Source organism: Martes martes, assembly GCF_963455335.1.
Source record: "Martes martes genome assembly, chromosome: 6".
Taxonomy (NCBI): Eukaryota; Metazoa; Chordata; class Mammalia; order Carnivora; family Mustelidae; genus Martes; species Martes martes.
In genome coordinates, this window is record NC_137893.1 from 145176028 (window position 1) to 145188504 (window position 12477).

The 12477-nt window shown below is 44.3% G+C and overlaps 1 protein-coding gene across 1 annotated transcript in view; it reads right to left on the reverse strand.

Annotated features, from left to right (window-relative positions):
* Positions 1–12477, reverse strand: part of CARMIL1 (capping protein regulator and myosin 1 linker 1) — a gene marked incomplete at its 5' end in the record, with an annotated part of 293134 nt that overhangs the window by 136348 nt on the left and 144309 nt on the right. The window contains 2 exons of the mRNA XM_080805968.1: positions 7418–7512; positions 8734–8822. Coding sequence (XP_080662094.1) covers positions 7418–7512; positions 8734–8822 — 184 coding nt within the window. The remainder of the gene's footprint in view (positions 1–7417; positions 7513–8733; positions 8823–12477) is intronic.

Consider the following 12477-nt stretch of genomic DNA (forward strand, 5'->3'; position numbering starts at 1 on the left):
ATGGATTTAGGAAGGGTATCAGATTATCACTTTTAAATTCTGTTAAGAGTTATCACTGCCTACCCATGACCAATTCTTTTATATGGTTTTTTACCTAGCAAGGTGTATGCTATGACGACGTTTAAAAAACACACACACACACACACACACACACACACACACACACACCAAAACAAAACCCAAACCTATATCCCATGTCTTCAAATTATGCTGAAAATAGGTTAGATCAAAGTTAAAACCTACCACTCAACTTCAAATCTGTTGTGCTCAGACTGACTTGAGTTGTTTAGCTTTGTTGAGAAAAGGACAATTTTTACATTTTCATGAATTTCTTTTGTGACAGACATACCTGTCAGACCACGTAAAACCCACGTAAAACCCTAAATGCCTATAACCAGATGCAAGGCTGGAGTGGGACAGTCATTTAAGGTCACTGATGACACCACCAGGGTATTCATTCCTTAATCACCAACTGTCTTTAAAAAAGGAAGGAAGACAAAAAGGAGTAAACAATCCAGCATTATTTTTTCTCTGGAAATTGAATGATCACATTGTCAACAATGAAAGTAATAAAAAGCGAAGCTCCTGAATCAGAATGAAGGTGAATAAAGTCATGGTTGATATTTATGTAAAAGAAAAAAAAAAGTAGGAAAAATGTAAACAGGATAAAAAGGAAAGCAGATTCGAGACAGATAAAAGATGGTCTGTTTCAAGTACTTTCTACCAAATTTCCGACGAAACTTCTAGTTTGTTTCTTTCTTGACAAAATATTTTGACTTCCTAGGCATCCACAAGTCATAAATATATTACATTTCTTCTTTAAAGAAACACCCTTGCTAAGTGCTAACACAAGAAAAGGCATAACTGGGGTCAACACCATTTTTTTTTTTTTAATAAAAGCACAAAATTGATTTTTTTGTTGCTGCAGTGTAATTGACATAGAGCATCCTATCGGTTTCAGGTATACATCATCATGATTTTCAGTACGTTCACAGATCTTTGAGAAAAGGTAACAGATTATTACACAAAGGGTCCTCTTCCTCTCTGGCAGACTTCGGAAGCGTGGTCTTGGCCCACATAACTAAATTGAGGGTGGCTGGCTGCCAAAAATCTCAAGAAAAACAAAAAAAAATTCACCTGCCTGGTACTTTCTGGAGCCATTTACCCAGCAGTGCCAGGGAACAAACCGGTCATCGAGAAAACATTTCCCCACCAGCAAAGGATAAGAAGAGACTTTTCAGCTTTTGGCTAAAACTCTTTAATTTTGCCCCTCAAAATAAAGCAAAACATAGCCTTTGGAGCTGTGAATTAAAACAGAATTTATCACTAGACACTTTCATTTGGAGACTTTACTAAATGGATTACCCTTCTTGTGATTTTTTTTTTAAGTGTGTGTCAAATCTAGAAGGAAAAATGGTTTCATTTTTATTTCTCCTTTCAAAACAAAACCATCATGGCTTCCTTGGCTTCAAAACATTTATGCCTCATAAAAAAAGTAATTACAAAATGGTTACTAGCATAATTTGCCATCCGATGTTATTAACGTACAAAGATCGGAAATGAAATTTGACATCACACACTTACCCTATTAATCATTCATGACTTCAAAAGCCTATGGTAGTATCACAGAAAATTCTAGCACTCGGATATTCTAGAATCCGTCTGATACACAAGCCAGGCAAAAAGGTTTAAGGAGGTCCTTGTTAATTGAAGACATCAATATTAATAGCTTAACAAAATTCTGCACGTGGTTCTAGCGAGGGGATGTGGGCAAACAAAAGGCGTCCTTTTCTGTCAGAGAGCATAGAGATTTGAACCTGGTGGATGTCGGAACACAGGTAACAGTTAAAATCTTTCCATTCCCACTAACTCCTATGGCTCCCCTGGAAAGTTCAGAAACACTAAGAAACGTGACTAATCGAAATCCAGTGCGGTGTTTCCATTTCAAAAATAAGGCTGAGGAGAAAAGATTCAAGAACTAGGAATATAGGAACAAAAAGACCAGTGGGAAAAAATGGAGTCAGCACACCGAACTTTTGAGCACCCTAAAATCCAGAGGTGGGCAGTTTTTAAAATACTGCTTTTATCTTGTGTCCCCTTAAAACACACAGCTTCCTCATTCAGAAAAAGGGAATGACATTTTACTGCACAAGGTTACTGTATGACTCAAAGGAGGCAGCGACAGCTAACACTGATGGGGTTCAAAGCAGGGGACAGGCTCTTCTTGTCCTTTTCTGTGTATTATCTCATTTAATCCTGAGAACACCTCCATGCAGTCAGTACTATTATTAAAGAGGAAGAAACTAGAGTAGCTTCCTGAGCCCTGAGTCATGTACAGAAATGCTGAATTACTCTACTGCACAGCTGAAACTATTATGACACTGTATGGTAACTCTATTCGAATTAAAACTTTAAAAATAAAGATGAGGCAACAAACACAGAAGTTGGGTAACTTGTCCCAGTTAACATGGCCGGTAAGTGGCAAAGCCCAGAACTGAACTCAAGTGTTTTGACTCCAGAACCCACTGGTACACACTGGCAGACAGGAAAGACAGAAAGCACCAAAAAATCAAAACAAAACAAAAAACCAACAAAAAACCAACAGAAAAAACAACAACCCTTAAGTGGCAATTCTAGAATCTGCTTCTCTTGTCTGATTCAGATCAAACCAGATGGTCAGGGGGGAAAAAAAAAAATCTGGGTACTTCAGGTCAACATTTCCAAAAGAAAACATTTTGACACAGCATTCCAAATCACCTTTAAACAAAATAATCCAATTTAGAACAAAGTGAGGGGAAGAAATGGACAGACATTCCTAACAAGGCTAAGACCATAAAAACGAGGGGAACGGGGAGGGACGACTGGGAAGAAGAGAACATGGGGTTCGGGACGATTAAGGAAGTCCAGCCTGTGGGAAGGAGCTGTAGTCTCCAAAACTACGCAACTCTCATCCAAAAAGTCGTGCCGGATCCAAAGGGTCAGTCACAAGGAAGTGACTGAGAATGCCAGGCTCAGACACGGGTCAGCCCGAGGGTCGAGCACAGCAAGTGGATCGAGCTGAGCTGGAGCAGAGATTCCCAGAGATTCTTAAGCCTTTTTCCTACTGTGACCCACACACAGACCCAGACTTGACCTCACAATGAAGGAACCTCGTACAAAAATAAATACATACACATATATTAGAAAAGTAAAACTGAAGTTTTCCCAAACAAATGTACTCTGACATTTTCTATTCTTTTTTTCTTTAAGATTTTATTTATTTATTCAAGAAGGGGAGGCAAACGCAGAGGGAGAAGCAGAGAAGCAGACTCCCCACTGGGAGGGAGCCCAATATGGGACTCGATTGGACCCTGAGCTCGTGACCTGAGCTGAGGGCAGACACTTAACCGACAGAGCCACCCGTGTCCTCGATATTTTATATTCTGTTCTATTCCTTCCTCTTCTTCTTCTTCTTCTTTTTTTTTTTTTAAGAAGGCTCCATGCCCAGCACGGAGCCTGATGCAGAGCTTGAACTCCCCACTGTGAGATCAAGACCTGAGCCGAGATGGAGAGTTGGACACCGACCGATGGAGCTACCCAGGCGCCCCATTCTTCCCAGGCCTGTCATGAGCTATGAAACTGATTTCATGGCCTGCTAGTGGGTCTTGACCTACAATCTGAAAGCACGTCAGGAGAGAACTCCGAGAGCCGGCCAGGGAACGGCGCTGGGCCCACGACCAGAAGAGCTCGTGCGTGCGTGTGGTCTGTTCGCCGCCTCATGCGTCCCTCCGACACGAGAGAAACGGCAGGGCCCCAGCCCCGGCAGTGCCGCTCACACACGCGGCACCCTGCTTACGAATCCACACGCTAACCCCCTTCGCCACGCGCCCCTCGACAACAGAAGGCTGTCTGTCCTTCGTACGGAAGTGTGACAAGGAGACCGAGCGGTCAGTAACAGGGAATGTGCTGCATCAACATCCGTATCACAAAGCAAGGAGCCAAACCTGCTGTCTGAGAGTTCCCAAACAAGTCCCTGAGTGGACGGTTCAGGTACAAAATCAAATTCCATTTGGTGCTGAAATTCCTCAGAATTCTGGGCTGCTAAATGGTCTTGCGTTTCCTGGAGTTTCCTCGGTCTCATTTATACAACCTGCGATTCAATTACACATTCTTTCCCCACGCTTTTTACTGTTTTCAAACATAAAATACCACCACCGAACAGCTCAGGAACAAAGATCATGAAATACTGTGCCTGGACTGAAATTCTTATAAATATTTTACACTTAGTTGGATTTCTTGGGGTATTTCCATCCATGGGCAGGAAAAACTACTGAAACTAAATTTCAGACATTTAGCCTGAAATTTAAAAAAAAGAAAGAAAGAAAAGGAAAGGAAAAACCTATACAGAATTTGTGTTCTGGAGGCTCAGCCTCAGAGTGAAGGTAAGAAAAATGGGCGCTGGCAGCTGTCCAAGAACACTGGCAAACAGATCCGTGAAGGAACGGAGAAGGGGCCGGAACAAGGAAAGTCGCAGTTTGAGACAATATTTTCAGGAGTGTCAAAAACAAGAGCGCATGGGAGCAGACATTGTACTGGGGAGTCGGTATGCACACACGACATCGAGGAAACTGTCCTTGGAATGGTCTGGGGTTTCAGCTCCTGTCAAGGGACTGCAGGTCGGTGAAAAGACATCGAATCGTGTCTCCGAAGTAGGACTGTGGGGAACTCAAAAACTCCCGCTGGAGCCCACGCGCTGATACACAAGACATCTCTCTCAACTTTGCCACGACATTCAGTGCCATTAAAAAGCTACAGAAGAGAATTAAGCGGGAGTCAGACCCAACTTAAAGGAAGCATGTACTGATCTTGTCCAAGGTCTGAGGAGGCTGGGGAGGATGAGGGACAAGGAGCGGGGACGAAAAGGGAGAGCGGGGAGGAGAAACGTCCGCATCTCATCAAATGCACCAGAATGAAGCAGGAGCCGGCACAGAAGTTTAAACCACACACGAGGGTCTGACGGGAGGGTCTGAGGGTCCCGAGCGGCTGCCCCTCGGAGCACACGAGGCTCCCAGCAGACAAGGAGACGAAGGGCCTCGCACGCATCCTTCCCTCCAAGGCGCCAAACTCAAACTCTGTGTGGTCTTTGGGGTCCGGCTTCCATCACCCGCGGTAAGGTTTCTGAGGTCCCACCACGTCATAGTCCGGATCGGCCCTGCATCCGTGTCCGTGGCTCAGCTGGGCCACGTCTAGACACAAGGCACCGCGTCTGCCCTCCCACCAGCCGTGGCCGCGGGGCCCTAAGGAAGAGACCTGCGGTGAGTGTTCATCCGCACGTCCGGGTGTGAGCGAAGGCTCCACTTCTCTTCAGTGATTTCTGGGAGTGGAACCGCCGGGTCGTGTGGAATCCATGGTTAGCTTTATTCTTTTTGAAAAGATTTATTGATTTAAGAGCGAGAGAGAGACAGTGGGGGGCGGGGGCTGAGGCAGAGGGAGAGTCTGAAGTGGACTCCGCACAGACTGCAGACCCCGACATGGGGCTCGGCTCCAGAACCCCCAGATCACCACCGGAGCCAAAACCAAGAGTCAGACACTTCACCAACTGCACCGCAATTTGGGGTTAGCTTTTTCGGAAACCGTCTAACCAGTCTGCAAAGTGGCTGCGCCATTTTACATTCGCACCAGTGAAGCATGTGTCCTCACTGCCCACATCCTCGCCGACACTCACTTTGATCACAGCCATGCTACTGGTTGTGAACTGGTTCCTCGCTGTGGGGGGATCTGCGTCTCCTGGCCCCTGCACTACTGCACTCTGGGTTTACACCCTTAAGGATGTGCCTCCATCACCTCCCTCCCTCCACTGACTCTGTCCAGCCAGGAGATGACTATGTTTGGGTCCCTCCCATCTTCAAAACCAAAGCAGAAACAGCCTCTTATCTAGAAAAGGTGACCTCCGTGTAGATTTCCATTGGTCACAGTCATCCCCTTCTCTCAGCTGACTCATGGAGACAACACCTGTTTTTCCTAAAGAAATTCCCGTACCCCGAAGAAACTCTTACTTCAGGGATATGCAGCCATGACTTGCAGCTGCGGTCGATTCCACAAGGATGATTCTCACGGGCCCTCATTTTTGAATTCAGTCTCAAACGTCCTTTACATTCACTACTTTAAATGCTAGGAAGTTACTCTTTATTTTTGGCTTGAATACCAGAATGGGTGGGTATCCTTTTCAATGAAGAACCGTGCCTCTATCAGGAACACAAAGAATTGTCTGTATCGGTACCTTCAGCTCCCTTTAATAATTAATCCTCATCAAATATATAACATTGCAAGATGAAAGGCTTTTATTCAACCATGCTGGAAAACATTTGCAACCGATAATGAAAACAAAATAGTCCCTCTAGAGATAAAGCTACTCCTTCTTAAACCACACCCACCAACGTTCCCCTACTGAGAATTCAAATACTTAAGTTTCACATTCTGAACCTACTGACTCTCCCTTCTGCCCACACAAACACTTTTAATGAAACTTTCATAGTGAACTCCAGTCCTTCATTTTCTCTGGATCCTCACATTCAAATCTTGTTAAATATTAAAAGATAACGTGTGGTAGACAGAAGAATAAGATGGTCCCCAAGGTTCTTGCCCCCAGCACACATGCCCTGTGTAATTTCCTTGAGTGTGTGGGGCAGACTGATGATTATATGGCACATCGCTAATGTGATTGGGCTACTATTCAGTTGACTTTGAGTTATTCGAAAGCGGCGACTGTCCTGGGTGGGCCTGACCTAATCAGGTGCTCTACGAAAAAGAAAGGTAAGCATCAAAGAGATGTGCTCCTTACTGCCTCAAGCACAAAGCAAACTGGCATGCAGTGAGAGGAGGGGCTGTTTAGTAAGGACCTGAGCATAGACTCTGGGTGCTGGGATTGGTCCCAGATGATAGCCAGCAAGACCATGGTGATGTCTGTCCTGCAGACACAAGGACATTCATTCTGCCGACAACTGGCAAGCCTGAACACATCAGGTCACACAAGATCACAGCCGCAGCTGACAACCTGACTTCAGCCCTGAGAGACCCTGAGTAGACGGCCCAGTGAACCTGCGCTGAGACTACCGACCCAAGGAGACTGTCATGTGACACCTGCAGGCCACATGGGCGGTAATTTCTAATGCGGCCATGAAAAAACCAATACAGTGGTTTAAAAACAATATGCTGCTTTCTGTTGGTAGCTCTTCAAGAGAGGTTACATAGAGAATGAATTTCAGCCCCCGTATTTTCATCAAAGGGGAGAAAAACCTCGAAGCCAACAAAGCATCGGTAGCATTTATGAAATAACTACAACGGAGCTCGACCCCATTCGCGGGGGGCCCGGGCCACATGACAGCTGCTGGGTGCTGTCGCCACGCCAGTGGGAGAGACCACGCGAGCACAACAGTACCTCGGTCCTCCAGCGGGTTGCCTGCCAGGTTAACCGTGTGGAGTCCTGAGCTGGGATTGTGCGCTAGGGCACTGGCCAGTTTTTGGGCAAAATCCCTGCAAGTAAACAAAACAGCAAGGTTAAGTGCCACGGAACGTAAAACTGCTCAAATCAAACACAGCTACAGCTCAAGTGAGAGCTAACAAAAGAACACCTTTCTTTACAATGGTAATCGACTTACTACGCATTTATTTAATTTTTTTTTACACATTTGTTAACACTGAATTCTAGCCTCCACTAGTATCTATCCTCATTAGAGAATCCCCAAAGCCACAGCGAAAATGTGGTTCATGTTGATTAGCCAAAACCACATTCAAAGGCAAAAAGAAAATATACAATTGCCCCTTTAAAGATACATTACAGAATGCTATAAATAGTATTACTTAGTCCCCTCATAACTTATAAAAAAAATCCTGAATTGAGCCTTCTTTTCATGGAAACAACCACTGGCTGTTCACTCTATCTGAATTTTCATTTCATGCAATACTCACAAATGCAAAACTGATCGCCCTACTTAATCAGTTTAAAGGCTATGATTGCTAGCACTATGTTTTAACAAAAACTCAAAATCACTATTTCAGGTATGTTGTACTTAAAAGAACACACTAAGTGCTATGATGACGAAGGTGTCTGCCGCCTTCACTTAGGAGCAGTAAAGTCTTTGTTCTAGCAGATTCCAGCTCCACGTGAGGCTTGGGCCCTGCCTACCCAGCCACTACCGACCACTGAACAAGGGAGGTATGGATCTGGAAAGAGAGAGAAGCAGATAAAACAGAGCCAAGAAAAGCAACGGAACCACGGGAAATACGTCAGTGCCTCCACGAATGATACTCCCAAGAGCTAACGCAGAGCATCTGTAACGGGAAAGATTCTTTTCTAAGCACTTTACATACATGGATTTACTTCTCCTCACAGCCCTCACTCTAAAAGGTAGGTGCTACTGTGTTGTCCATCTTCAAGATAAAGAGAGTGAGGCCCAGAGTGAAGCAATTTGCCCAAAGCCATGAGGGCATCTGGCTCAGGGCCCACTCTCCTCACCAGCACACCCGGCTCCCCCCAAAACGGCCAGGGACCGGACCACAGAGGATGTCATAAGACCCTTGACCTCTGTGCTGATGGGAAGCATGGGGATCCTTTACTTATTTTTTTTATAAGAGAAAATATGACACTTTATAGATGAGTGGCTCAACCATTTTTTTTTAAACTATATATTCATTTTAGAGAAAATGACAAAAAATTTTTAAGTTACATGATCCTATATTCGGGACAGTACTCACGTTCTGAGCCCAGCGTTTTCCAACACCAGTTCCTCGAGCCGATTGGACCTGCTCACCACTCTCAAGATCTGTTCGCAGACATCGGCGGACTGTGAGAGAAGACACTGTGTGAGCACCCCGAGCCCAAGGCAACCTCACTGTACTGTCACAAACCCACGCAGGTGCGAAGTTTTAATTAAAGAAACCAGGTATCGTGCAGTCATTCCTTTGTCAACACCTGACGCGGCATCCAAGACTACGCACCGTCGCAATGAAGGTCCCGGGGATATAAGGACACCAAGGGCAGAAGGTCCCTGCCTTTAAGAGTACACCAGCCAGCAGGGCCGTCAGACCAGAAAACAGACGATTCTGATGGAATCATTAAAAGGCCATGCGAGTAGTGCTGTGGGCACTCAGAGACATAGCCCAATCTTGGGAAAACCAAAAGGAATTCCCAAAGAAAGTGCCCTCCAGCCGGAGAATGAAAGACTTAGTGTTGGTCATGATGCAAGGCTCCTCGGGGTCCTGGGATCGAGCCCCGCCTCAGGCTCCCTGCTCAGCAGGAAGCCTGCTTCTCCCTCTCCCACTCCCCTGCTTGTGTTCCCTCTCTCGCGGTGTCTCTCTGTCAAATGAATAAAGAAAATCTTTAAAAAAAAATGATGTTAGGTTCATGACGACGAGCCCTTTGCTGAGCTTTTGTCTTGTGCTTGGCCCTGAGCTAAGCCCTTTGTGTATGTGTCATCATAAGACTGGGAAGCGTTATTACTCCCTTTTTGTAGATAAGAAAGTTAAGGTTCAGAGATGTCATATGCTTTTTTTTTTTTAAGATTTTATTTATTTGACAGACAGAGATCACAAGCAGGCAGAGAGAGAAGAGGAAGCAGACACCCTGCTGAGCAGGAGCCCGACACGGGGCTCGATCCCAGGACCCTGAGATCATGACCTGAGCCGAAGGCAGAGGCTTTAACCCACTGAGCCACCCAGGCGCTCCGAGATGTCATATACTTTAAAATGGTGGCTGAATCATGATTGATAAATGTTAACTATTATGGTGGTCCTGCTAGCAGTCTCTAAAATAAAGGGGGAAACGACCCAATAAGAATTCAATAAGTGCTCTCTCATGTTCATAAACATTATGTTTTTTAAAATCAAGTAGTTGTAACATTGTATCTGTCAAAATATTTTAAGTGCTCAAGATATACTACCATATGAAAATGCAGAATTAAAATGAAATGTTTCAAATAAAGATCACAACAACTGAAATGGCTGTTGTATGTTGCACAAGTCTAGAGGATGCTAGGAAAAACATAGAGTTGTATCCTGGTGGCGGAATTGTACACGTTTCTTTTTTAATTTTACATACTAATATTTTTTAGTTTGCCTACGTTTCTGCCTTATTCCAAAACCGACTTAAGGTGGCTCCTGATTTTAAAATTACTTCTACATTTAAAAGTGACTTTAGGGACGTCTGGGTGGCTCCGTCGGTTAAGCGTCTGCCTTCGGCTCAGGTCATGATCTCCAGGTCCTGGGATCAAGCCCCGCATCAGGCTCCCTGCTCACTGGACAGTCTGCTTCTCTCTCTCTCCCTCTGTGTGCATGCCCTCTCTCGCTCTCACTCTCTCTCAAATAAACAAAAGAAAAAATCTTAAAAAATAAAAATAAGCAAATAAAATCTCATCACAATATAGGGTCTATTTAAATCCTTTATGACACAGAAGGAAGGAAGGGAGGGAGGGAGGAAGAGAGAGAAAGGAAGAAAGGGGAAAGAAAGAAGTAAAAGCAGAAGGGAGGGAAGAAAGAGGAAGGAAGGGAAGAGACGGAAGCAGGAGGGAGGAAGGAGGTTTTGAGTACCACAGCATACGATAATCAAAGCAGTTTCTTTTCTTAAAGTACCACCAAAAAAATTACAATTCTTTGATTTATCTGATCACATAAGTCCAGCTGGATTAGACATCATTGGGACAGTCTGAAATGTAACAAAAATTTGCTAGTGAACACCCTTTAGAAAACACACGAGTCCCACAGCACGTAAGACACCTGTGATTCTTATGTGCTGTCCGATTCCATTCAGTCTACAATGTAGCTTTCACAGGGTCCCGGAGTTCCTGAGGTGTCCCACAGATTGATGAAGGAAGAGGAAAATTAATTCCGATTGACGCGATGCCTGTCATTTACAATATGCTGATGGTGCTGATTTTCAAAATGGTGACCCCCTTATCAGTGTAATTCTTTGTCTTACAATACACAACCTGGGGAACTGATCTCACTCTGTGTTGGCATGATAAAAAGTCACTGCTCAGACAATATTTTTGCAGGGATTATCCTCATTTCCAGAAACAATCCATGGTATATCATTATCTTTCCAGGGCCACCTTACAGAGCTTCCAGAAAAGCAGTTTCCCAAAGCAGGGCTTTCATTTCCCTATTAGGTATCATTACTGTAATAAAAATTTATTACAGAAAATGTCCAAAAAGTATGTCCAACTTTTCTTTAAAATGCTGATGGGGAGAAGTATAACAAGTCATTCGTGTCTATGTTAATTTTGCTACTTTTTATTAAGTGCCCAAGCACATGCAAAGAATTGTTTTCTACACTGAAAAATATTATAATGATGAAATTTTTCAAGAGGAACACACCCCCCCCAAGCCCAGACGGCAAATAATGTATGACCACTAGAGTAGTGCGCCCCAAATGTCAGCTGCCTGTTCTGCACTACGTTCACTGATTTAGGGGGAAAAATTCTTAGTAAGTTCATACAGTGGCTCTCCAAGAGCTTGCCTTTAGTTAAAAAATCAAAAGTATACTCTAAAAACGAGGGAAATCGCTATCCGCAACAATCGGACTAGTGCAAAATAAAGACATACAGAATTTTGTAACTAAAAGGAACCAAGGCTACTGGCCCAAGCAAGCCATTTTAAAAAGATGCAGAAAGACCCCACACTGCTTGCTGACTTGCCTAAGTTATAAAGTCAAGACTTGAGCAAGACCCCCATCTACTGCGATGTTAACGAGTCTAGAATGTAAGACAGAAACTTAACTCTTCATCACAACTTTGGCATATCTAAAAAAAAAAAATCCTTCTACCCTTCTATTTAGATTAAGGAGAGGGACTATTAACGGACATCCTGAGATCAGCAAAAAGCCCCTAAGACCCATTTTTCTTGTGCCAGCTTAGCACGGGAGGATTTTACGGAGCTAGGAGCAATCTTAACAACCCTGAGAATCCCTGTAACTCGAGAGCAAGTCACTCCTTTGTGTCCTGCACTCCACTCCACGTTTTCAGAAGTCCGAAGAAGGCGTACTACTGTCTTTCCCACCAATAAACTGAGTATCAGAAAAGGTTCCGAGGTTGCATCTTGCCGTCGCCTTCAAAGGGGCGAGTATCAGTTCTTTTTAACGCTGGGTCAAAAACACAAAAAACTGCTATTTTTTTTGAAGACTGAAAAGCAATATGCCAAAGACCATTCTTCGTTTTAAAATGCCAAATTAAAATATTAAATATTTAAATATTAAAAATACACACATAGGTGTTTTGGAGCTTTAATCGTAGTTACTGGAAAAGCGGTAAGGGCAGCTCTCAAATCGTGCCACGACACTTCCTTTCATCCCAGGACATCCAGAGAAAGCCTCTGAGCGCCTCCGTGCCTTGTGTTCTGGACTGAGGCTTCTGCTCCCTCCCATCACCGCGTCCGCCTGTTCCCCGGGAGTCTACCAGGCCCCCAGCCATGCCTCATTCCATCCTCACTGAGCACAGACCCTCCTCC